Below are 22,858 nucleotides of genomic sequence, written 5' to 3'. Positions count from 1 at the left end.
GCCACGGAGGGACATCCAATGATGCCCTCCCCCTGCTTCCTGTTACCCGAGGAGGCTCTGTGGCCCGCAGCAGCGCCGCCTGCAGACAGGGCTCAAGCAAGCCCCCTCCCCCACTGAGGGTGGCACTGGGTTTACTTTCTGAAAAAGAATTTTTTGGTTTGGATAATTTTCCAAAGCTATCATTTTATATTCAAGTGAGAATTTCCGTAGTTTCTCATTTTATTGGGAATACTTTTGGTGAGTTTTCCATTACAAGACAATTTATGTGGATGAAGCCTCTATTTCATTCTTCATTAATATGAAAAAAAAGTGAATATCCGCGACAGGGCGATGGCCAGTCAAAGGAATCTTCACCCAGGGCGGGGTTCCCCAGCAGGAAGGCGTGGTGCATTTATAAACAAACACTCTGGAAACAGCAAATGTCGTGTCCCTCTATGCAAACACAAGTAGAAAGCTCTCTTTCTACCGGGCTCAGAAGAGCCATGAAAAGTTTCTACTGGAACAGAGCAGAGGAACTGTTGATTAAGCACTTCTCAGTCTGTAAGAAGTCTGTTAAATAACAATTTTCATTTTAAAAAAAGAAAGATAAAAAAAAAAAAAAAAGGAACGCACTTCCTTCAAAAGTAATCTTATAGAAATAGAATACGGCCCTGGCTGGTGTGGCTCAGTGGACTGAGCACTGGCCAGCCTGCGGATCCAAGGGCCGCCAGCTCGATTCTCAGCGCACGCTACATGCCTGGGTTGCAGGCTAGGTCCCTGGTTGGGGGCATGTGACAAACAGTCAACGTATCTCTCATGCACTGATGCTTCTCTCCCTCTTTCTCCCTCCCTTCCCACCTCTCTAAAAATAATTCAACAAAATCTTTAAAAAACTTTAAAGAAAAAGAAATAGAATAAGAAAGGGTACTTTTTAAAAGTTTGTTTTCTTTCTCACTTCCTCAATTACATCAATTTTCAACCATCTTTGAAAATGGATGGGTAAAGCAATTCCTTTACAGGTACATTTTATAATCACACGCTAGCCATGGTTTTGCAACTAAATCTCCAATTTTACAAATTCAAAAAATAAAAATAAGAAGGCAGGCTCAGGGAGCTGCGGGCGGGTGGTTTTGCTGACAGTGCCCTGCGGATGGGGAGCGGAGACCCAGGAGCAGGCCAGAGCAGGCGGGGTGTGCTCTGCTCCCTCTCCTTGCAAATTTTAACAAGACAACATAAAGCCTTACCATTTGCCTCAAAGCACAGGAAGGTGTGAAGGCTCCTATTTGGGTAAGAAATGACTTTTCCTCACTTTCTCTAAATTACAGCAAGATACCAAACAGGCACATTGCTTCTGCTGTGCTCTCGCTTTAAGAAAAAAAGGGAGTGGGGAGGGAGGATAAGTCACTGTAAGATATTTTTATTTGTATGTGGAATTAAAACAAAATCCTCTTACAAATTATCCTACACTGACTTAATGTTTAGAACTCTGACTTGATTAGTCTAAGATGTCAACCTTCAGATCAAAGATGGAATTAAAAAGAAAAAAAATAGAAAAACAAGAAATGGCAATAGGTTTATAATATACTCCACCAAGGAAGGCAGGAAAAATGAAATTTGAAGATTTAAAAGTAAAACAAAAGCTTATTTAATTTTGTTAAGAAAATAATCACCCTCTACTCTCCAAACTTTTTAGTTAACTGAGATTTCACTGAATTAAAAAGAAACTTTATTAAGGTCTGACACTAATTTTGGTGAAACAATCTAATAAATTTCTGTAAGCATTAGCTGAGGTTGAAATTCAAGCATGAAGGAGAAAAAGACTATTAATTGCAAGAGTACTTCTATTCTAAGTTTATGTATTCATGTAAGTTTCAGCATTACAAGCATAACTGTTACTTCAAATGCAATTCATTTCCTTCTTTTTAGTTAAGTGCATTTCCTTGCATTCTAACTTAGCCACGTGGATCTCCATTTTTAGCTTTAAATTAGGCTCTTGAGCCTTCCTATTTTCAGGCTTGATTAAAAGCACTGGAAGTACATTGAATAGTAAAATGCATCATTGATGGTTCTGCATCATTTCTAGAACTAATCATAATCTCCAATACTAAAAACCTATTCATAGTTCAAGGATATAATTAATGGAGAAATTTTATACCTCAATTTTCCTCCATCATGATCATGCAATAGTTGGGGGAAAGGGGTTGATAAATCCGATGACAGCACTAACATCAGAAGTCAATTCACTTTTGTGATTAATAAAATTCTTATTGCTCAGTTACCCTATTTAGATACTCGCTTACCCAGTTATTATGCTGGAATGTAAATGTTTTTTCCTTACAGCTACTCTGACAACTTTTCATCGCACACTGCGATAAACACTTCACTGGCTTAGCCATATCCATGGCAACTTGGTTCCAAGGGCCTCAGAGTGACCCCCATGTCTTGTATAAATGTTTTTGGCAGGAACCTACACAGCCAATGCACGAGGATGATCTAATTTTGCAAGCGTGTCATTACCAACCTTCTCATGTACAAGTCAAGCCAAGTTTTTCCCCTTGTGAATATTTTCCAAGCCCGTGGAAGAAAAGAGCAAGATGGAGTGAGTGCCTCCTTGTTAGTTCAGTCACTAAACCAGATCCCCTCAAGTTGAAGCCATTCCCTGCTTGAAGTGGGCCATGCCCTTCTGTTGTCACCCTGTCCCATCTCCATCGCACGAGTGTTGTACCTATATAAACACCTGGAATAATTACTTGTCTCCTGGTGGCCAAAAGCATTTAGAGGGGCCTGGCTCACAGAGGGACCGGCTTAGCCCTAGGTGTTGAAAAGACTGTGAACACAATTCCCACGCACCCAGACTCTTCCAAGTGAAATGAAATTCTTCCTCGCCCCCAAGTCTCTCTCTCTCACCGGCTTCTCCTCAGTCATCTCCCAGCAGCCAGAGCTCCGTAGAGCTATTGTCTTTTTTTTTTAAAGTGTATCAATTTATTCCTACTGTATTTACTTTATTCACGAAACTATTCTAGATAATCAGGGCAGTGATCTTGAGTTTAAAAAAAAAAAACCCTAAGCCATCATGTTCTTGATACAGACTTTCTTGTAGGTACATCCAGAAATTGCTCCCTAACCATGATACACACTGTGCACAGGTTTTTTGTTTTGTTTTGTTTTGTTTTTAAAAAGACCCTGGATGCACATTAATTTTTTAAAAAATCAGTCTAGCCAAACCTTTTTTTGGGGGGGGGAGGGGCCAACAGCAATAATTCTGAGAGCTCAAACTAAAAAACTGGTCAGTGAGGCGTTTTATAATAATCTACTTCTGTAGTGACAAGATGTGCCTGTGGCCCAAGTTCTGTGCTGGTTGCATGACGAGGCGTGTGGGGCACAGGCCTTAATGAAATATGGGTCCCATTTATTAAAGGGCACAGTTCTAGTAAGGTATTAACCTCCCTGACTATCGGGGACTTTGAAAAAGCTGTATGTCCAATGCCTGTTAAGTAATGAGTAAGTTTAAGGAATAACACAACGATGATAATATCATCACCACTTGGAATAAATAAGAGAATGTTCAATTCTGGAAAACTTACCACCGAGACAGGGTCCATGGCCTCTTGCTTGACAGGGACGGGGTCAAACATGAGCATTCTTTTAGTTAAACTTCCTAGGGTGCTCTGGTGTTTGGCCTAGAAAACAAAACAGGGTGTGCATCTAAATCCCAAGGTTACCGTAAATATAACCTAGTACACATAAGATAGAGTATTACTCCTCACCCCTTTTTCTGACTCCTTCCTCTCTCCCCCGCCCCCGGAATGGCTGGAATTTGTTTCCCTTACCTAGGAAAGATGCCGTTTTGTATAATTAAAACCAGACTCCATAGTCATAACCAGATGAGAGCCAACTGGCATTCCTAACTCAAATGCACAAACCCTGACAACTCCGGAACAACATGTGCAGCTCCTTCCAGGTAGCAAAGCTTCCTAAAGACTGGAGTGCGACTCAACAGAGGTTCACATTATAGATGAATGTTAAACACTTTTCCTCACAGAAAAATGAGGAAAAAGGGAAGATAAGCAAAAAGAAAACCTAGAATCAATCATCATTAATATCTTTGTTTTAAATAAATATTATTCCCATCAATAAAGTAGAACCTGTTTTCCAAAATTTCCACCAGCAATGTGTATTATCACTAAAATAAAAACGACTTTGCCAATACGTAGCAAAGTGGCAAATTGTTTTTATTCTAAATTAACTTAATTACCGAATAAAATTTTCTATTTACCATTTACATTTCTTCTTTTAAGAAATGCCTATTCAAGCCTTCAGCTTCCCCCCACCACATTTCTTATTGTTTTCTAAGTACTTTTTATATCTGAAGAGCATCAGCTTGTATTCACTCCCATTCTTTCAAATTTCTCATTAGGAAATCAGCCCATCTTTTAGCTGGATGAATCCTGATCTTGTTTGATCTTTCTTGTCTCTGCTTCTATTGTTCTGCTCATGTTACCCATGTGTTTTCTTCTTTGTTCTATATGAGGCCACTTCCAGCACTAGTGCACATAAAGCCCACTGCTTCCTCACAGGGCGAAACATTCAGCCTGCCCCATATTCAGCTGCATTTCAGATATGATGGCACCCCTGCCCAGGTAGCTACCTGACTCAGGTATTCAACAAGCTGCACCAGGCACTTCCTGTCCAAATTTGACGTAAGTGCTTTGGTTACAGGTGAGGTTCTTTACACCTTTACATTTAGGTTTGGGTGGAAAAGTAAACAAGTTCTAGATTGAGCTGTACCTGAAAAAGCTGTACAAGTCCCTGGTTGTAGACTACTTCCTGTATTTCAGTATGAAAACTCCCCTTCCCCATCCCACCTCCGTGAAAGTAACCCTGTGGTTTGTTGTGTCGAGCTCTATGGACACAATACTAAGTATCTTCACATACAATGTATCTATACTAAGTATCTATACTAAGTATCTTCACATACAATGATAAAGTATTCCATGCAGTTCTTGTGCTTGATTGCTTCGCTGAAGAAAGCCTGTTCTGGGTCTCATGACAACACGTGAATATCATTATTAACTAGCATAAGGCCCTGACTTCAAAATTCTATTTTCTCTCATCACAGGATGTATTATATATAATCTGTGAACACAATCTGATACCAGTGTGCTTGAATCAATGGTGCTACCACCCTCTTATGTATTCCAGCAAGCAGAAACGCCAACAATCAGTGAAAAATGGATGATTTCATTATGAAGGATGAAAACCTCTTTTGTGCCTTGAGATCTATTAACCAGTTCCCAGCCCAGCAGTCGTACAGATGGATACGGTTCTAAATATTGCTGTCCAGTGCCCTAGAGTGGACCTTAAACAAAAGATGTGAGATGTGCTTGTATCAATGAGGTCAGAGAATTCAGCAGCCCTGACTCACTGCTGGCCACCCCTCCCCCAAGCCTTTGAAATTGAATTAACTCTTACAGATCCGCCTACTCCACTGCAGTATCTTGATGCAAATCCTTCTAAATAAAAAGCACTCATATTCTCAGTTGTTTAAGAACCCAGCTCTGGAGGCTCAAGAACTGCATTCTAGCCCAGCCAGGAGGCAACTCTTTTCACATGCAGAATGAGATGACGCCTCGCCTCTTTTATCTACTTCCGAAAGTCCTGAGTCACAGTGTTTTAGAAAGATAAAATTAGAATTAAAAAACACAAAACACAAAAAGCTCTTTTGCCCTTTAAATAGTCTATACTAACAGATTCGGATAAAATTTTGGGATATACACCCCATATACACAGCACTAAACTGGTTGGTTCCAACTTCTGGAGGAGTATCAGGTATTTGCCTCTTTGCTAACACACCCAGCCTTACCTTCACCCTTGAAAAGCCAAAAACCCCTCAGATAAAAGGAAGTGTAAAAGTTAACAGCTATCTCTGTCCGCTATCAGATCTCCTCTCGGGGCTGTACCACCAGGATAGCCTCCTCGCGTCTCCACGCTTCCCCCCTTGCAGTTTACCACCGGGAAGAGCAGCACAGTGGAAATAAGACAATGGGCTCTGGAGTTCATTTTGGTTCAAATGCTAATGCCACCATTTAGCTCATAAAGCCTTCAATGAATTTTCCTAAAGACCACTGAATTCATTTAGAAATGAATTACACATTAAGCTGTTATTTCTTGTATCACTTCATGAACTTAAGTTACTTCCATTCTTTAGTTTTTATGTGTTATCTGAATGTAAGGAAATCAGACAATAAATAAAGAAGTCTGCAAAATTCAGGTATTGCTAGGAACAGAATCAAATTTACATGTCTAACAGCATGCTGTTCCCAATGTGGTGACTTCTAGAATGACTGGTTATACTTTTAGTGATAGTCACAGGACATGCAACAAAATAAAGGACATGCAAAGAAAATGATGTACCCGCATCTGTTAACAAGAGCATCTTGGGGTGGGAGGGGAACATGGCAGTTTTACACACATCTCTGTGCCAATTTTTAAGTGAATTCTACAACTAAAACTTTCAATAAAAACATGAGGAAGCTAAGGTAGAAAGGAACCAAATTTGAGAAGAGAATCAACATATTATCACAAATCAGGATTTTGTTTACTTATTTAGAAAAGGAAACTTGTATACTCTGTACCTACTATGCTTATTTCTGAATAGACCACACTTGCCACTGGTATCCACTGTCTTTGGGTCCGAAAAGAGTGACTGCAATGTCTCCACAGTGCCTTCCACATACCCGTGAAGTAACTGAAGCCCGGGAAGAAATAGTGTCTCTTAAAGTTAGTGGCTTCAGTTCTCCACCAGCAACTCGGTCCTCTGGGGATGTTACCATCATTTTTAAAGAATGCTAAAAACTACAAATGCTGTAGAAAAGGTTACACAACACTGACAGCAATCTTAAGTACAACCGGTAGGTGGCGCGCTAAAACAGGTTTTAGAGACAAGGGCCTTGGCAGAGAACTGAGTTTGCCAACGTCAGGGTCTTTAAACCCAGTGGGTTTTAAGCAGGCTCAGGAATTCTGTTAACCATTTTATGTGGGTATCACAGACATGAGGAGGCCCCAAATGTGGTTCTGCTTTTTCTTACAACTATTTTCCAATCATAAACACATTTACATCTTGGTTGTATGTAGCCTAGAAGAACTATATTAGAAACTAAGCAATTCCAAGATAACAAAACTGCATTTAAAAGAGCAAAAGGGGCAGAGGGGTGGGGGGCAAAACTGGTTTTAAAAAACCTCTAAGTTATCAAGGTGCTTGAAAGAAGTACAGAAACATCAATGCCAAAATAATTTTCCGTAACTGGAGCAAATGTCATCTTTCCCAACTATGTTATTTTGATGGGAGGGGCCATGACAGCTGAATTTTCCTCCAAAAGGAAGAAACACATTTCCCTTCACACTCTCTCCACTCATACTTCTGACTTTTCAGATGTTGAAATGAGGGTCAGATTTTTGCCAAAATGGAAAACTGGATGATTATGGATTAAAGAGCTTCAGCGAGTGAATCATGCTCATGAAGTTTCAAAAGTCACAGAGCTGTCACCATCCTCTTCAGCCCCTTCAGCCCTGTTTTTTCGGAGGCTGCAGAGGTGCCGCCAAGCTCAGATGCACACGCGGCCCTCCGGGTTAGGAGGTTAGGATTCACTCCTTTGATTGTCACTTGTTTTTTAAGCTAGAGCATGTTTATTACAAAAACACCTTTATAAATGGCTGCCCCTTCCTTTGGGGGGCGGGGGGGTGGGAGGGAGACTGTGAATGTGAAGAGCATGTGTGTGTGAAGCAAAGTGTCTCGGTGACCCAGCACGATTTGCTTCGGACCTTCTCCCCTCTCATCTCCTTTCTTATGCTTTTTCTCCCAGATCTGTATTTCCTTCCCCAACCCAGCCTGACCTGACCTTAAGGCTCCAAAATACCTGCCTCCCTCAAAGCAAATCTGTTTCCTAGCTGACCTCAGCCAGGTGTAAGGAGAAAAACAGTGAGAGCAAACCAACACACCACCTCAAAGTGTCCCCTACCCTGCCCCCCAGCTTTTAACTTTCCCAAGTGTTTGGACGATAAAGGAGGAAGCATGTTACCTCCCCCCACTCTTTACTCCCCAAAGGAACTTCAGGGAAAAAGAGAAAAAAGAAAAAAAGTGTGTGTGTGTGTGTAATTCTTGGCCGGCAAGAGGACCAGGGCAGGCAGGCAACATCCCTGTAGCTAAACTTCCTTTCCAAAGAAACTTTTCTTTCTTCACTTCTGTACCCAAACTCTTCAAGCTCCCGAGGAGCTGAATGTTTAATGGCAGTTGCTCTGGCCAGAAATGCAAGGGGGCCAGGCAACAGATGGAAGCAGGCATTTTGAAGTTGAAGGCTCTTTTCAGAACAGCCAAATGCTGGCACCTACCTGGAAATGCGTCCCGTTTTCATATCACTTGAGGGTTTTCACCTATCTCCGTCTTCTCTAGTTGTTTTGAAAGGGGGGGGGGGGGAAGTCCACGGAGTATTTCTAAGTCTTTGCCCCTTATAAATTAGTTATTTTGTATCAAAATGTTTTGTAAATGGGAAAGAAGTTAATTATTTAGTTTCAGATTAAATATAATGATCCAGTGAGCAAACAATCCGCCCTCTCTCCTCTCTCAGCTAACAAGCCACCCAATTTTACTTTCCTGCCTCCACCCATCTGCTCCACCCAATGGAGAGTTGCCAAGGCAAGTCCAACTTGTCCAAACAGGACATGGCTTCAGATAAGATTCTGCCCACACCCTGTACTTCGGAAAGACCGAGTGAAGCAATTGATTTTGCATGTAAATAAGGACAGGTGCAAAGGTAACAACCAAGCAAAATCCCTACACTTTTGCAGAAGGAGGCCCAGCAAAAGCAGGGGTGGGGAAACCCAACCCATACCCAGAAGGTAAACTCTCAAGTTCACAGCCACCTGGTTAGTAGCATTCCATACCTTTCTTAAAGAAATGTTATCAAAACCCAATCATTTTCCCTACTAAGTTACACACTTGTTTTCCTTCTTTGGGCTGGCAATTTTGTATTTCAGTTTTAAGGGCAAGCAACCCAAGATCAATTGAAAAATCCCCATGATGCCTAATCCTGCTGTGTACACGTCTTACAAGGCCTGCCTAACCCCTTGCAATTCTCTTCTGTGGAGTGTTATATAATCAAATCCAGAAGGGCTGTGTGAGGCCAGGCTGCCTCGCGGCTGGTGCCCTATCACTGGAGACCCACCCCACTCCACCCTAAGGGGCCTCCACCCATGGGGCTCCACCCTGGAGGGAGTGGGAGGCTGGGAGGGACCAATTGGCTCCAGTCAGCAGCCAGTTCCTGGAAACTCCGGCCACAGCAGTGATGGCTGGAGCCTTAAAAATAACCAGAAAGAATAATCGTCAGGGTGGTGAATTCACTGGGCTCCTGAGGATTCTCCGTGAAAAGTTTCTCTCACAGCACCCCAGACCCTTTGGATATGAACCATGAGCTAACACTGCCCTCTCCCTTCAAAAGTAAACAAAAAAGAGACAGAAAAGCATCTGAACCACTGCTATGTAAGAGAATTAATTCAACATGCCCCAAATCCAAATCCTCCTCTTTGCTCCTGCCTCAAAAAGGCTGCCTGCCAGGCTGGCCCCCACCTCCCGTTTGCCTTCTTTTCTGGTCATTCAGCATGGAAACCTTTTAAGCCTCCTTCACCAACTTTTCTTTCCATTTCGGCTATCGCCACCCAAGGCCAGGCCCTCTCGGTGCCTCAAGGCCCTGTTGCTGGGGTTTTTCCTCCTCTGGTCTCCCCGCCCCGTTCCTTGGCCCCTCCAATCCATCCCAACCCCCTTGCCATCTATGCTTCGCAAAGCCCTCTCTCTTCCCTTCCAGTCTTTCCTAAGCTCAACAAACCTTCCTCCCTCCAACAGGACCCCCAGGGCTTGGGGAGTGGCTTCAGGCACCCCGCTACTAATCAGCTGCCCCCTGCTCCAACAAGCGCCCTTCACGCTGGGTGCCCTGCCCCCCACCCCCAGTGCCTTTGTTCAGTTTTGGCCCTGATGCTGGGCAACCAGCCTGGAATGCCCCCTCCCCTTCCGGCTTATCTAAATCCTCCTAATTCTTCAAAGACCAGCTCAAGGCCCTCCCCACTCCGTGCACCGGCTGATTGCGCCCTGGTAGATCTGAAGCGGCCTCTGTACCTAGATAGGCAGGGCCTTTTCACTTGCCAAAGGTTTGCCTCAGCCTAGCACCTGAGCACCAAAGGAACAGGAGTACGTTATTCCCCCTCCCCACTCCCTGAAGGAAATCAGGCTTGTTCACTAAAAGATATTTTTTGGGCCAGGCAGAAGGAGCCAATATAAGAGAACTTAGACCATGGTAGGAGTTCCACAGTCATTTCCCCTTCCCTTTGAATGCACTTGAAATCTTCCTTAAATAATGAATGAGGGTGAAAGGGACGTAACCCTGAAGGAAACAAAACTTCTCTAAGAAAAGGCCCTGTCGCTCCTAACCTTCGCCTGGCCTGTTAGGGGTCCTCCAGAGAACTTACCAGTATCATCCTCAAAGAATTTTTTATTACCCACCCAGAAAGATCTTCTAAAGGTCTCTACTCTGTTTTATAGCCTAAAATAGAAGAGAGACAGACAGAGAAAAAGAAGAAGCGATTGCATGAGGGAGGGAGGGAGGGTGTGTGCTGAATAAAACAAAACAAAAACAAAAGCACAAAAAAACACAACAGTCTTTTTTTTTTTTACCGGTACTTCCCTTGACCAAGGAAAGCCAGGAGATTCCTGTCGGTCCTTACAACCTTTATGACGGCCAGTCCGTAGGTACTGTTCTTTACATGGACGGCGCCATTTAAAGCCCATGAAGTTGGTACTACCTTCCCATTTTACTGATGAGAACGTTATAACAGAGAAGCAAAGTAATCTGTCCATGATCACATAGCTGCTAAACTATAGAGCTGGGATGTGAACTCAAAGCAGTCTGACTTCAAGGCTGGTGGACTTGGCACCCCGCTCCACTGTCTCCCCCAGGGCCGAGGACGACATCACACCCCTAAGAGCTATAGTGGGATGGCAAGTTCCATGAAGATTCTGTGGAACTCGGGGACAGTGTGTTTACAGTAGCGGCGACGTCACCCCTCCTAACTGGCTCTTGCTGCCTACCCTCTCTCGGAGTGCATGCTTGGACACAAGATCAAAAGACATTCTGAAGGCCCCAAATTAGGCCATTATTCTTCCTAGCCAACGCACCTGCAACTGGTCCATAAAACTGCTGAGAAAAATTGGCAGCTTGACTCAAGTAAATACGGAAATCCACATAATAACTGTACAAAGGTGGAAGGGTCAGGTCCTCATCCCCATTTTAGAAATGAGGAAATGGAGGAACAGAGGTGAAATGACTCGCCCAAATTCACAGAGCTGGTTGGAGCTGCAGCCAAGAACAAAAGTGCGCCGGCCCGCTGACCAGGGCGCTTTCTGTTCTGCTTCGGTCCAGGCTGTGGACTGACTACTTTTAAGTAAAATCGTCTCACACTAGGTTCCCTCCCTGGGGCGGAGGGTGTGAGACCTGGGCAGTGCCACACTGGCCCATGCTAGGCAGGGCCAAGGGGAGGTTCCTGCGAGCAATTAAGATTTCAAAATGCCTTTTCAGGTTAGAGCACTCTGGGCCGGCTCCATCCCACGGCGTAACTAAGAAGAATGACTGCACATAATTTGAGATTAGCTCTAATGAGTAGGTGCTCAACGAATACCTGTGGGATGAATAAATGAACGGATGTCAGCCTGTGCTTCTCACATGCTAGGAGAAAATGAAGGGCAAGCGCCTCAGACCGACCTTCTCTCTCCCCGGTGGCGCACATGCAGAATTTGCCCTGGGTTGGGGGGTGGGGGGGATGGCATGGCAGCGAGGGGGGAGGCAGTGAAACTAGCCTGAAAAATCATCTTCTAAAATCTAAAACACGAAGTCAATGTGAAAACTTTCGGAGGTTCTGGAGATAAATACTCCCCTGTTTGGAGAACTAAGCAGAACAGGAACTTGCACTGACTAATGCAAGTAGTTTTAGGGGGCAGCACTTTGGAAGGTACCAGGGTGTAGCGTGAGGGGACAGGCAGAGGAGCGGGTTTCAGTGACAGGCTCAAAGAACGGCAGTCAGTAGAAAGAAAGAGGGGCGTACAGGCCAGAGGAGCAAACCCCACACCTGACTCACAGGTTGCTCTCCAGGGTAGACGCGCGGACCTCTGTGCCCATTTGATCTCCCATGTCTAGATTGAGCCACACTCCACTGATCTGGGGTGAGACTAGCTACAGGCCATCCCTGGAGACCCTCAGGCCTGCCAGAGATTGTTAACCACCGTGAGCGACATGTCCCAGGTTAATCTGGGCTCCTCAGGGTCCTCCTGGAAGGAGGCCGCCTCGGGAAACACCCCCTTCATGGAAATCGGGGTCAGAGCCAGGCCCAGGGTTACAAGGAGTACATTGGCTGAAAGGCCACTGAACCTGCTTCATTCTGCCTTCAGCTCCCCTAATAATTAGATGGGGGAAATGATAATGTATGCGGCCTGCCAACACAATGGGTGAGTTTCAAAAAGCTCTAGGAACCTGTTTTGCTAGAGAAAGAGCTTGACTATTAAACCCTCTGACTGAGGGATACAAAATATACTGATAATTTTTAAATGTTCCATTGAACTATGGTGACATTCCAGAAAAAGCAGAGAGCCAGTTAAGAGGAGATATATATATTTTGCTTTGGGGGAAAACAGTCATAGGCCTGGTTCAGAAACTGTGTCTCTAGTATTGTGTCTTTTTTATTACTGCGAAATTCCAAGGAAGGGGCGGTTCGGGTTGTAGGGGAAGCAAGGCTACCTCCTTTGGACAATGCTCTCTCCTGTGGGGGCAGACTGTTGTCTGGTTTCCTGTCTCCAGTTCTGCTTCAGGTGACAAAATGGGTCTAAGAAAAGGACAAACCTGGATGGAAAATGAGAATGCTATAAAAACCACCACAATCCTTTCCTTCCACCTCACTCCAAGATGAATTTTGACTCAAGTATCCTAGTATTGAAAGGATGAGGTTGTATGTATGTATGTATGTATGTATCTGTCTATCCATCCTTGAACACAACTTGAGTGTGAAAATATTGTAAGAAATACCACTTAAGAACGCTGTTAATTTTCTAGCAAAAACATTGATTTGGAAATATTAAGATGGCAAGTATTTAAAATGGGGGGGAGGAAGGGGGAAGGTGGAGATAAAATGAAGTTGAATTAGGAATGATGATTTAAATGGTGGAGATAAAAAAACTATGGTTCCCATTTTTTTCTAATTGTAATACCTTTTTGGACTGTTATCATTTTTGCTATTGTTTAGCGTAGTATTTGGAAACTTGGAGATTTTTTTTTTCTGATAGAATATATTAGATCCTAAATCATTTCTATTAACCTCCTTCCTCCTCCCACAAATGAGGGAAGAACGATCCAGGGTAGGCCAAATGTAAAAACTCGGTCCACCAAATCTATTTGGATTGCTAACAACTTTGGAACTAAAACAAAATAAAAAACTTGCTTCAATTTGGCTTACTTACGAATTTTAGTTTAAAGGCCTCTTGTTCTACAAGTCAGCTTAATATTTCAAGTTTGCTTCCTCCAAAGAAGAAGAAGAAAAAATCGTTTGAAACTTTCCAAAACCCCCATTTTTTTCAAGGAAAGTTATCAGTAAGTAGTCTACTATTTGATCCTAGAGGTTTTATTAATATCATATTGTGTATTTACCCATAAAGAAAAAATGTGTTGGAACAAGACATTAAAACCAAAGTCCTATCATCAATTTTTGGAAGGATAGGGCCTCGCTTGCTACCTCAGCAACTCTTACAGTTAATTCCATTAGAGAATATTGTAACTCCTCCAGATAAATAAGAACTTTAAAACAGAAACTTGCCAAAAGTTTTCTTTTGCAACCATTTCTTGTAAAATTTAAGTTTCTGGAGAACCAGAGAGAAAAAAAATTATTAAAGTAGGGTTTTAAATAGTTAACCCAGAAATTTGTTAACCCACAACTGACGGAATAAACAAAAAAAAAAGGGGGGGGGAGGGGGAGGTTCCGAAAGTTATTGTAAAACAATAAAAATAAGAGCAATCTTCTTGTTTTCAAAATTTAAGATTAAAATTTTCCAAGCTATCATTAAATGAATTTCTTATTTCCAGTTCTCCTTTTCTTTGACCTTTTTATTCTAACTATTTTTAGTTTGGAAATCAGGTATAGAAGATATAAAATCTTTGTCCTTAAAAAATTATTCCAGTTCTCAAGTTTTTGTCTTTAAAAAAAAAAATGAACTTGGGATTCCTCCCCCAGTATATCTTGTTTTGCTTCAATACTTCTTCTAAAGATTTCCTTAACATAAGCAAGACTTACAAGTCAGCCCAGACTGCCAAGAGTGCTCAAGTTCTCCATTCAAGGGCACTGCCCACGCCTCGGGCGTCCCTTGTTAAATGTGGACAAGAACGGGCCACATCTTTCAGACAAAGCTAGGTCTTCTAAACTGCAAGGTGGTAATCCTGATCCTAAATCGACAGTTTCAGGGCAAAATGCCTATCTCAAAACAAACACCCTATGCACCTCAAAACAAGAACAAAAACCAACCAACCAACGACCTCCTTTAGACTTCCAGCCAATATGCACAAAAATTTCTCAAAATCACAATTGGCAATGATAAATTTACAAAGGTAAAAACTCTTCATTCACCCATAGAAACACACTGGAGCAAAGGGTGTATGTAAAAAGGTTAACTGACTTCTCATTATGACATAACACGGGCGTCTTAAGCAATAGCAAGTGTGTAGAGACATGATAACCCCCTGGGTGGAGTTAGAGAATTTAGGGGCAGGGACCAAGGCCTGGTCTGGGCTACTGATCTACCAGAAAACAGCCTGAAACAGGAAAGAGCACACATATGCCACTTGGAATGTATGACGCAAACCCCAGCCTTGAAACAAAGAACAGGAAACAGCTCTGCTGGCTGTGCTGGAGAGAAAGCACAGAGAAACATTTAGCCGGCCCTCCCTGACCCTATATTCATGAGCAGCTGGAGTTTTTAGAGACAACAACAGGGGGGTGGAGGTGTTTGTTCTATGGGTGTGAATAATAACACCAGCTTTATACAAGGGACCTGCCCTATTTACAAATAGGAGCTTCCACATACAGTAAACATCGTAAGTGAACATGGGATTTTATCATATTCAAGCAGCAAAGACCTTCCTAATTAACACCAGCCTCCCTACCGATTTCTTTTGTCTCTTCATCCCCCCCCTCCCAATGGCTGGTCTCTAGCCATGATCAAATTGTGGGTTAGGGTAATAATTATTGTTCAGCCTCAGAGCATCAGTAGGAAAATGAAGATGAAACACTGCTGTTAAGAATTCAGACTATGACTGGGTTATTCCACACAACTGAAAACTGGACCATTTTTAAGTGTCCCTTAGCTACAGAACTAAATTCTAAAACACAAAGTGTGGGACAGCTAGAGTCACCTCAAATTTTCAGTCCTCTTCAGCTGCATAATTATAAACGTATTTGCACACAGCTACACATCCGCACACACATCTACAGAAATCCACCTTTTGAGACTATGATCCTGTTCCTGACATTTAATTTAATATGAGAAAATGTTTCCTTTAGGTATTTTTAAGGTAGAGAAATCCATTCATATTCTTTTTCTCATTATTTCTCTTTATTTTGTTAGGACTGTTTAACTCAGGTTTCCATTATCAGAGATTTAAGCATCTGTGTGTAGAAACAACTCTAGGTTAAAAAAAAAAAAAAAAAAAAAAGACATCACAGTGCCTATAGCAACCGGAAGATTGGATTTTAATTTAGAAACTTTGCAGTGAAAAAATAAAAACAAAAACCTTTCTCCAAAGCTATTTTGCTGTTTTATATCTGACAAGGTTTTGTGGTGTAAGCAGCTACTTTTCTTTGTTATTGTCACATTAAAATTTTTATACTTGCATTCTCCTTCATGCAAGCCAAATGTTCCTTACAGACAGTATATCTTCATTGAACTTACTAATAGTACATTAGGTTTTTTCCTTCTAATGGTTCTGTAGCAAAGCCCACCGACTGTAGAAATTGAGATGTTTCTCTAGGGAGTTTAAATTAATCAAACATCTCATTTCAGGTTTCTGTTAACAGCCTAAGGTCAACTAACACACTCCATGATTCACGCCAGAAGAAACTTATTCCTCCACTCTTTCTTAAAAAAAAAAAAAAAAAAAAAAAAACCCACTCGCAAAATACTGTAAACGTTAATGCTATCAAATTGTTTTTTCCCTGGAAGTCTTCCCTTGGGTTAGGCAGATTATCATCTGGATGGATTTCTCTTATAAACAAAATGCTCCTCAGATTCATCCATAAAGCACTCACAAAAGGACATTACAAAACTGCTCTGTGGAAAAACCTGTAATGAACAACTACCCTATGCCTCACTTGATTTTTCTTATAATTACAGGTACTAAATCTAAATAAATAATTACAGACTCTGTTCCCCATATACCAGACTCATAATATAATCAATACATCTCTAAAGTGTCTTGGTGATCTTAGTGGAAAAATACATTCTGAGTTAGTAAAAAATTCAGTGCAAAATATTTATTTTAGTGAAATACAAGAGAGTGAACAATTACCAATTTCCTTTCAACCTGCCATAAAAAATAAGTCTCATTCACATGTTTTTCTCCTATGTTGCTGTAAATTTTAACGCAGGAAAGATTCTCCGTGTTATTTGCTAAAGAAGTGGCTAGGACAATTCCTGGTATTATCTGCCATCTCCAGGAAAGCCACTCGGAATCAATCCCTTGGTCCCCGCCCGGCTCTGGTCCCTAACTGCAGGCAGCTGCCTAGGGCGGTCTCAGCCTCCAGCCACGCTGCAATCCTTGCTCCAGGCACTGCGGCAGGTTCTCTCTGTGCCCCCGAGAAGGACGCTCCAAATCCGGCCAGCCCTCAGGGATCCAGACACCCTGGCAAGCTCCTGGGCTCTAGGACCGAGAATGGGATGCTGCCTCCAGTCCCCATTGCCCCAAGTTTCTTTCCAGAGGGACCGGGGAGGCTGTTCCAAGTTTGCTTGGACGGGCGAGCAGCCGCGCGCCCCATCCGAGAAGGGGGGCGGCTGGGGGCGCGGGCGGAGGGCGGGGAGGGGGAGGGCGCGGGACAGGAGGGTGGGGGACCCGGAGGGGGAGGAGCAGGAGCGCGGCCTCGGCGCTACCTTTCTCCAAACAACGTTGCCACACGCGGAGAGCACTGATATTTCGGGGGCTTTAGAGAATCGCGAACGAGCGGGCGGGCGGGCGACGGCCGGGGGACCACACAGGTGAGCCCCCGCCCGCCCCCTCGCCGACGCCGCGGCGGGCGCTGCCAGCCTCGCGCCCCCACACCCCCGGATCCGCACGGTGGCTCCCCCCAATCCCACACTTTCAACCGCTGAACCCGGGGGCTTCCTCCCCCTAGTCTCTCTCCGCCGCCACCCCTGGCTGCAAGGAGCTGTTGCACTTTCTCAACCCACAAGGCACCCCCACCCCACGCTGCACCCCCCAACCCATTCACGGAGCACCCCCATGAAAAAAAATGAAAGCGGGCGAGCCAAAGAAGGGGGGCAGCGGGAGTCGGACGAGAAGGAAATGTGAGGGAGAGGGGACTTACTTTTCGAGGAGCGGTGCTGAGCACTGCAGACGAGAAATAAAGGCCTGGCCCCGGGATGCCTTGAACCCCGCGAATGCGATAATGTCAGCGCTCTAGTCCGGGCGCCAGTGGTGGCGGCGATCGCAGGGGACGGGGACGGGCGCGCGTGCGGCGAACGCTCGCACTGCGCTCCGAATCGGGCCCCGGCTCCGCGCTACTCCGCGCGGCTTCGCTCCTGGCTCCCCTCTGGCTCCTGGCACCAACTCTGGGCAGTCACATGACGCCGGCGCCGCTCGCTCTGCGAGCCTCCCGGGGCTGGCGGGGTAAGTAGAGGCTGGGACCCAGGGTGGGAGGGTCAGGGAGGGGAGATGGGGCCGCCGCGGCCGCCCGGGCTGGGCGGGTCCCCACCCACTTGGGTGGAGGCAGCCGCCGGAGGGGTCGACCGAGTCACTCGCGCAAACACGCACCCCGCCCTGCGCCCTTCCCCCGCCACCCCCGCCTCCCGCGCCGCCTCCGCCCCGCCCCGCCCAGTCACCCGGGGACGGCCTGACAGACACTCATTATTCCCCGGAGCCGGGCGCCGCCCCGCCGGCCGAACCTGTCCCGCGAGGCGCGGCGCGGCCGTGGGGCTGGGCGTGCGCGGCGCGGCCCCCGCCCTCTGGCCCCCGCCCGGTCCGGTGCGCCCGGCCCCGCGCCCGGCCCCGCGCCCCCTCCCTGCGCCCTCCGCCCGGGAGCCCGCGCCCCGCCCGCCCTCGGCCCCGCCGCCGCGCCGCCGCCCGAGCCCGGGGGGAAGGAAGGGCGGCGCTGCCCGCTCCGGGCGTCACAGGGCTGCAGCCCGCTGCGCCGCTTCCAAAACACACAGCCGGGCTCGCGGGCGAGCTGAGGCGGGGCGGGGGTGCCGGGTCGGGGCGGGGGGGCGGTGGTGGAGCCCGGGCCGGCCGGGGCCATCAATCAGCCGGCACCAGCGGGAAGGGCGGCCCCGGGCGCGGTGGGAAGGGCTGGGCCCCGCAGCCAGCGCGGCCCCTCCTGCACCTAGTGCATATAACTCTCTTAAAGAAAAAAAGGGAAAGGTACCGGTAGTAAAGGAGCGGGTGGACCTGGGCAGATTCGGGAGAGAAGGAGCAGCGGAGAAAGGGAGGACACTTGGGGTGACTGAAACCCTAAAGTGGTCCCGAGTTTCCAAGGTCATTCCACTTTCTGTTAGCAAGCTTCTTTGTGCCCAGGGGCGCCAGGTCCCCCTCGTCGTCCGCTCCACAGACGGACGCCCGGGTGGCGCACCCCGCCTCCCAGGATTTTTCTTTGAAGGCCCGAGACCCCCGAAGCAAACTTCCCACGGGCCTGGCCTACCACTGAAGCGAAAAGACGACTGGTAGCAGCGGCATTTGCTCAGCCGGGCCTGCCTGAAAACTTGGCAAACTTCGGGCCGGATCCTCCCGCCCGAAGGGAGAACTCGGGGCGAGCAATCTTTCATTTCACGTCGCTTCCCTGGGACCGAGCGCAAAGTGTGCTCAATGGCCTTCGCAGAGCTCCGAGCCGGGCGGCGGAAAGCCGCGTTCTGTCCATGCCAGGCCCTTTGGAGGACTTTGCATATAGCGTAGTACCCGAGTTCAATGCTTTTGGAGTTTCTTTTTAAACAGTATTAATGTAATAAAGAATGCAATAAAAAAAGAACAAAGGACAAATTGGTTCAATTGTTTTAGTCCTGTGTAATGTTTAAAAACGCCCCTGCTTCAGTCTGTGGCTCGTTATTGTTTCAAGATGTTTTAAAGTCCCTTTAAGCTCAGCATTCTCACTTTGATGCTTCATCCAGGCATGGTACTACTTAAAACGTACAGATAGAGCATATTCTGAGCTTCATCATGGAGCTACACCGTAATATAAAATTAGTACCGGTAACTTCAAGTAGTAGAATTGCATATTGTAAAAAATGCACATAAAAGACCACATGGAGAACACCCAGAACTGACACTGATTTGTGTGCTATCATGCTGTCTCACAAGATTAATCTTCAAATTGTAACGAGATAAGGGTTTTTTTTTTTAAGTGAATAAAGTAGAAATGAAAGGGGAAAAAGTTGAATTTGTGTCAATTACTAGTTGCAATTCATTGATCGCCGACACCATTAAATGTCTGATTGGATGCCTTACACTTGTATTAGCTGGAAAACTTTGCCGAGTGATGACTGGTGGAATTGTTTTGCATTTTGGCGCCTGCCTCACAGTAGGGGCTCAGAAAACACAAGCTTGGCTCAAGGGACAAAATGATAGAAACCTGAAGCACAAAAGCCATGTGTTTTACATTGTTCATGTGGGTGTGGGTCCAAAGGAGAATCTCGAAATCGGTCTATCCGAGGAAAGTGGCAGTGACTTTGACATGAAGGGTGGGAGAGGGAGGAGGAAAGTCACCAAAAAGGTTAATTAATGAGCGTTGTGTTCAGTGCCCTGTGGCAGGCTGCTCAAAGACAACTTGTACAGAAATGAATCCATCCGGGGAAGGAGACCCCCAGGTGCCCCACCAGAACTGCCCGAAGTCACCCTTGCCTCCTCCCCTCCCTAACCGGTCCCAGCCCTATTATGCACTGAGTCCTGGAACTCCTCAATCACTACCCACTCCTTGGCTACTATCCTGGTCCAGCCTAGTGCCACAGTGACTTGTTGGTCTTCCTGTTTGTAGCATGGCTGAACTGTGGGAAATGGAGCAAAGGACAAAGAATGCCTTTCCTAAAACGCAGACCTAAGCAGGTCAATCCCTTCGATGACTTCTCTGCAGATAAAGTCCCAGAGTTTACCACGGAGCTGACCTGGCCCTCTTCTGTCGTTGTAGGTTCACCCCTCTCTCTTCTCCCTTCCCACTCTTCTCCAGCAACACTGAGCTTCCCTTTGCTTTTTCCCACTCTCTCTTCCCACCTCTGACCCTTTGCACATGCTCATTTTGTGAGGTGGGCTAGCCGCCTTTGCCTTCTCCCCCAACTCCTGATCTCCACTCTCATTTCCCGAAATTCTATTCATTCTTTAAATACTGACTTAAATGATATTTTCAATGAAACATGTCTTCTTTTATTGCCATCCCTTCCCCCGCCTTTGGATGAGTAGAGGCTCCCCTTCTTGGTACTCTGATAGCCCCCATGCTTCACCTCTTGTAACATTTATTTATTTATTTTTTTCTTGTAACTGGCTATTACTCTCTCTGGCACTGAATTATAAACTCTGTGCCTGGTCCTTGTGTTATCAGCAAAATTGCATTCCCATGACCCAAATGCTCAGCGAATATTTGTAAAATAAATAAATACGAGCTATGAATTGAGAAGAAGACATTCACAGCTAAGAAGATGAGAGGAATCTTTGGGGTGGCGACCATGAACTGCACCTTTGAAATGGTGAAGAGGAGGGGAGAGGGAGCCTCCTTCACTGAATGTGTTTAAGCAGTAATATGCAATGGTGAAAGTGGTACTAGGTCCCCTTTTAATCCTTGACACTCACACAGTGCCTGGCACATGTGTAGGTGTTCCATAAATCCTGGGTAAGTGAAATACCTCAAGCTCGGTCTTTGTAACTGCTTTGCTCCTGTCTTTGGAGGACAGGAGGCCGGTCTGATTTAGGTCTGGGGCAGCATATGCTCAGGAAAGGATACCCCCCCCTGTCCCCAGCGTCACTGTGCCCACCCAGTCATTGCAATCCCTGTCTCTTTTGCCATGACTGGGTGGAGAGTAGATATGTGACATAGTTCTGGCCAGGGGGACATGAAGGGAAGTGTGCTGGGACTTACGGGACATATTTTTCATCCCAATACAAAGAAACTTACAAGGATAACCCCCCAGGCCTGCTTTGAAGTTGTGTGAGGATGTGGCGCATGAAGCTATAGCTGCCATCTTGCCATCATGAGAGGAAAGCAAGGTTTCAGATTTCCATACGGATAGCTCTTTTTTCATCATTAGGTTTTAGCTCAACTATGACCTCTTCAGGGACAACTTCCTTGACCACACAATCTAAAATATCCCTCCCCTAGCAGTACTCTCGGTGATTCCCCTGGATCTGTCTCACTTCAACAGTGTTTGGACAGAACAGACCCAGGGACACACTTTTTTCCAGCCTCTGACCACTCTACAACCTCTTTTCCAGTCTCCATTTTGAGAACCATCTCGGCCACCCTCGGCCTCTGATACCAGCCAACATCTTTTTTTTTTTTTTTTTTTTTTTTTTTTTGGCTTAACTCCTTATTGCTGAGCAACCATGAGCTCCCAAATTGGTTAGAATTATTCCACTAAGGTGAAGGCTGCCGTCCACTGCCTGATCACCCTGCATCTGCGGGCCTGCTACATCTACCTCTGTCTGGGCTTCTGTTTTGGCCGTGACAATGTAGTTCGGGAGGGTGTGGGCCACTTCTTCCCCAACTTGGCAGAGAAGAGGCAGGGCACCCAGTGTCTCTTGAAGGTGCAAAACCAGCGCAGCGGCCGCGCCCTCTCCCAGAATTTGCAGAAGCCTCCCAAGATGAGTGGGGTAAATAAAAATCAGTATGTTAGGGAATCTGCCATGGTCCTGGAAGACCTGACCCAGGCCCTTTGGGACCTGCATGCCCTGGGGTCTACCTGCACAGACCCTCAGTTCTGTGACTTCCTGGAGAGCCACTTCCTGGATGTGGCAGGTGAAGCCCATCAAGATGATGGGTGACAGCTGCCTAACCTCACAGGCTGGCTGGCCCCCAGGCTGGGCAGGACTGGGCCAGTATCTCCCCGAAAGGCTCACCCTGAAGCACAGCTAGGAACCTTTGGAGCCCAGAAGCCTTTGAGGGGCCCCTCTGCATCCCTCTGGTGTCTGGCTTCTGCCTGAGCCTTTCCCTGCAACCACGAGGCAGCCTTTTAACCACCTGGAGCCCTCTCCCATGCATTGGACCAAATGGAAACAATAAAGCTTCTACAGTGAAAAAAAATAAAATATTTCTCCATTCCCCATTCACTGTCCAGTCATCTTTGCTCATTTTTTTGCTGCTCTTTCCCCCAGTTAGAACCTGGGCTCCATGAGAGCGGGAATATTCTTTTCCATTCCTGTTTCCCAAGCTCCTAGAATAGTGCCTGGCAAATACAAGGTGTTCCGAAAGTATTTGTTGACTAATGAATGACAACTAAACGATAATTCAATGTTGAGACTGACTCAGGGCCTAGTAGACACAAGCCACTACAAACCTCTATTTTCTCTTTTGTGGCTTATATCACAGTTCCGTTTCAGGCAATCTCTTTCTGATGCACAAC

General features: G+C 45.7%; 1 protein-coding gene and 1 pseudogene across 2 annotated transcripts in view; one reads left to right on the top strand and one right to left on the bottom strand.

Annotated features, from left to right (window-relative positions):
* The window catches only part of KLF3 (KLF transcription factor 3), a 30,585-nt gene extending 12,600 nt beyond the window's left edge, over positions 1-17,985 (bottom strand). The window contains exons 1-2 of one of the 2 annotated variants that reach the window (XM_054582040.1): positions 17,635-17,985; positions 3,564-3,659 (exon numbers count right to left, since the gene is read on the bottom strand). In XM_054582040.1, the coding sequence (XP_054438015.1) occupies positions 3,564-3,620 (57 nt within the window). In that variant the 5' untranslated portion in view covers positions 3,621-3,659; positions 17,635-17,985. Of the gene's footprint in view, positions 1-3,563; positions 3,660-8,367; positions 8,869-17,634 lie in introns of those variants that run through there. The other variant, XM_054582041.1, reaches the window with a different exon arrangement.
* Positions 17,986-21,842: 3,857 nt separating this feature from the next.
* Positions 21,843-22,371, top strand: LOC129077646 (ferritin light chain-like; annotated as a pseudogene).
* Positions 22,372-22,858: the final 487 nt, after the last annotated feature.

This window comes from Pteronotus mesoamericanus, unplaced genomic scaffold (genome assembly GCF_021234165.1).
Source record: "Pteronotus mesoamericanus isolate MK-2021 breed Mesoamerican mustached bat unplaced genomic scaffold, CSHL_Meso_final contig_68, whole genome shotgun sequence".
In the NCBI taxonomy this organism is placed as follows: domain Eukaryota; kingdom Metazoa; phylum Chordata; class Mammalia; order Chiroptera; family Mormoopidae; genus Pteronotus; species Pteronotus mesoamericanus.
The sequence above is the reverse complement of the archived record's forward strand: the minus strand, read 5'-3'. Positions and strand labels throughout refer to the sequence as shown.